General features: G+C 61.7%; 1 protein-coding gene across 1 annotated transcript in view; it reads left to right on the forward strand.

Moving 5' to 3' along the window:
* Positions 1-72: 72 nt before the first annotated feature.
* LOC104161026 overlaps positions 73-227 on the forward strand; it is a gene marked incomplete at its 5' end in the record, with an annotated part of 1,060 nt that continues 905 nt past the window's right edge. The window contains one exon of the mRNA XM_009699314.1: positions 73-220. Within this exon, the coding sequence (XP_009697616.1) occupies positions 73-220 (148 nt within the window). The remainder of the gene's footprint in view (positions 221-227) is intronic.

A 227-nucleotide genomic window follows, 5' to 3' on the forward strand; every position in this document is an offset into this window, starting at 1 on the left:
GGTTTAAGTACCCCCCCGGCTGGAAAGCGGCCGTCGGTTCTGCCCTTCACCAGCCGCCTCGGCGGGTTGCAGGTATTTTCCAGTCCACGAAGAAACTGTTCCTGAGCAAGCGAGCAGGCCGGGGTGGGACGCTGGAGTTCATCCGGAAAAACGCCGCTAATGGGCTCTCCGTGGCCAATCTGGTGGCAGGGCTCTCCTCTGTCCTCTGCAGCCTCAATAGGTGGGGA

The sequence above is a fragment of the Cariama cristata genome, unplaced genomic scaffold (assembly GCF_000690535.1).
Source record: "Cariama cristata isolate BGI_N322 unplaced genomic scaffold, ASM69053v1 scaffold38304, whole genome shotgun sequence".
NCBI lineage: Eukaryota > Metazoa > Chordata > Aves > Cariamiformes > Cariamidae > Cariama > Cariama cristata.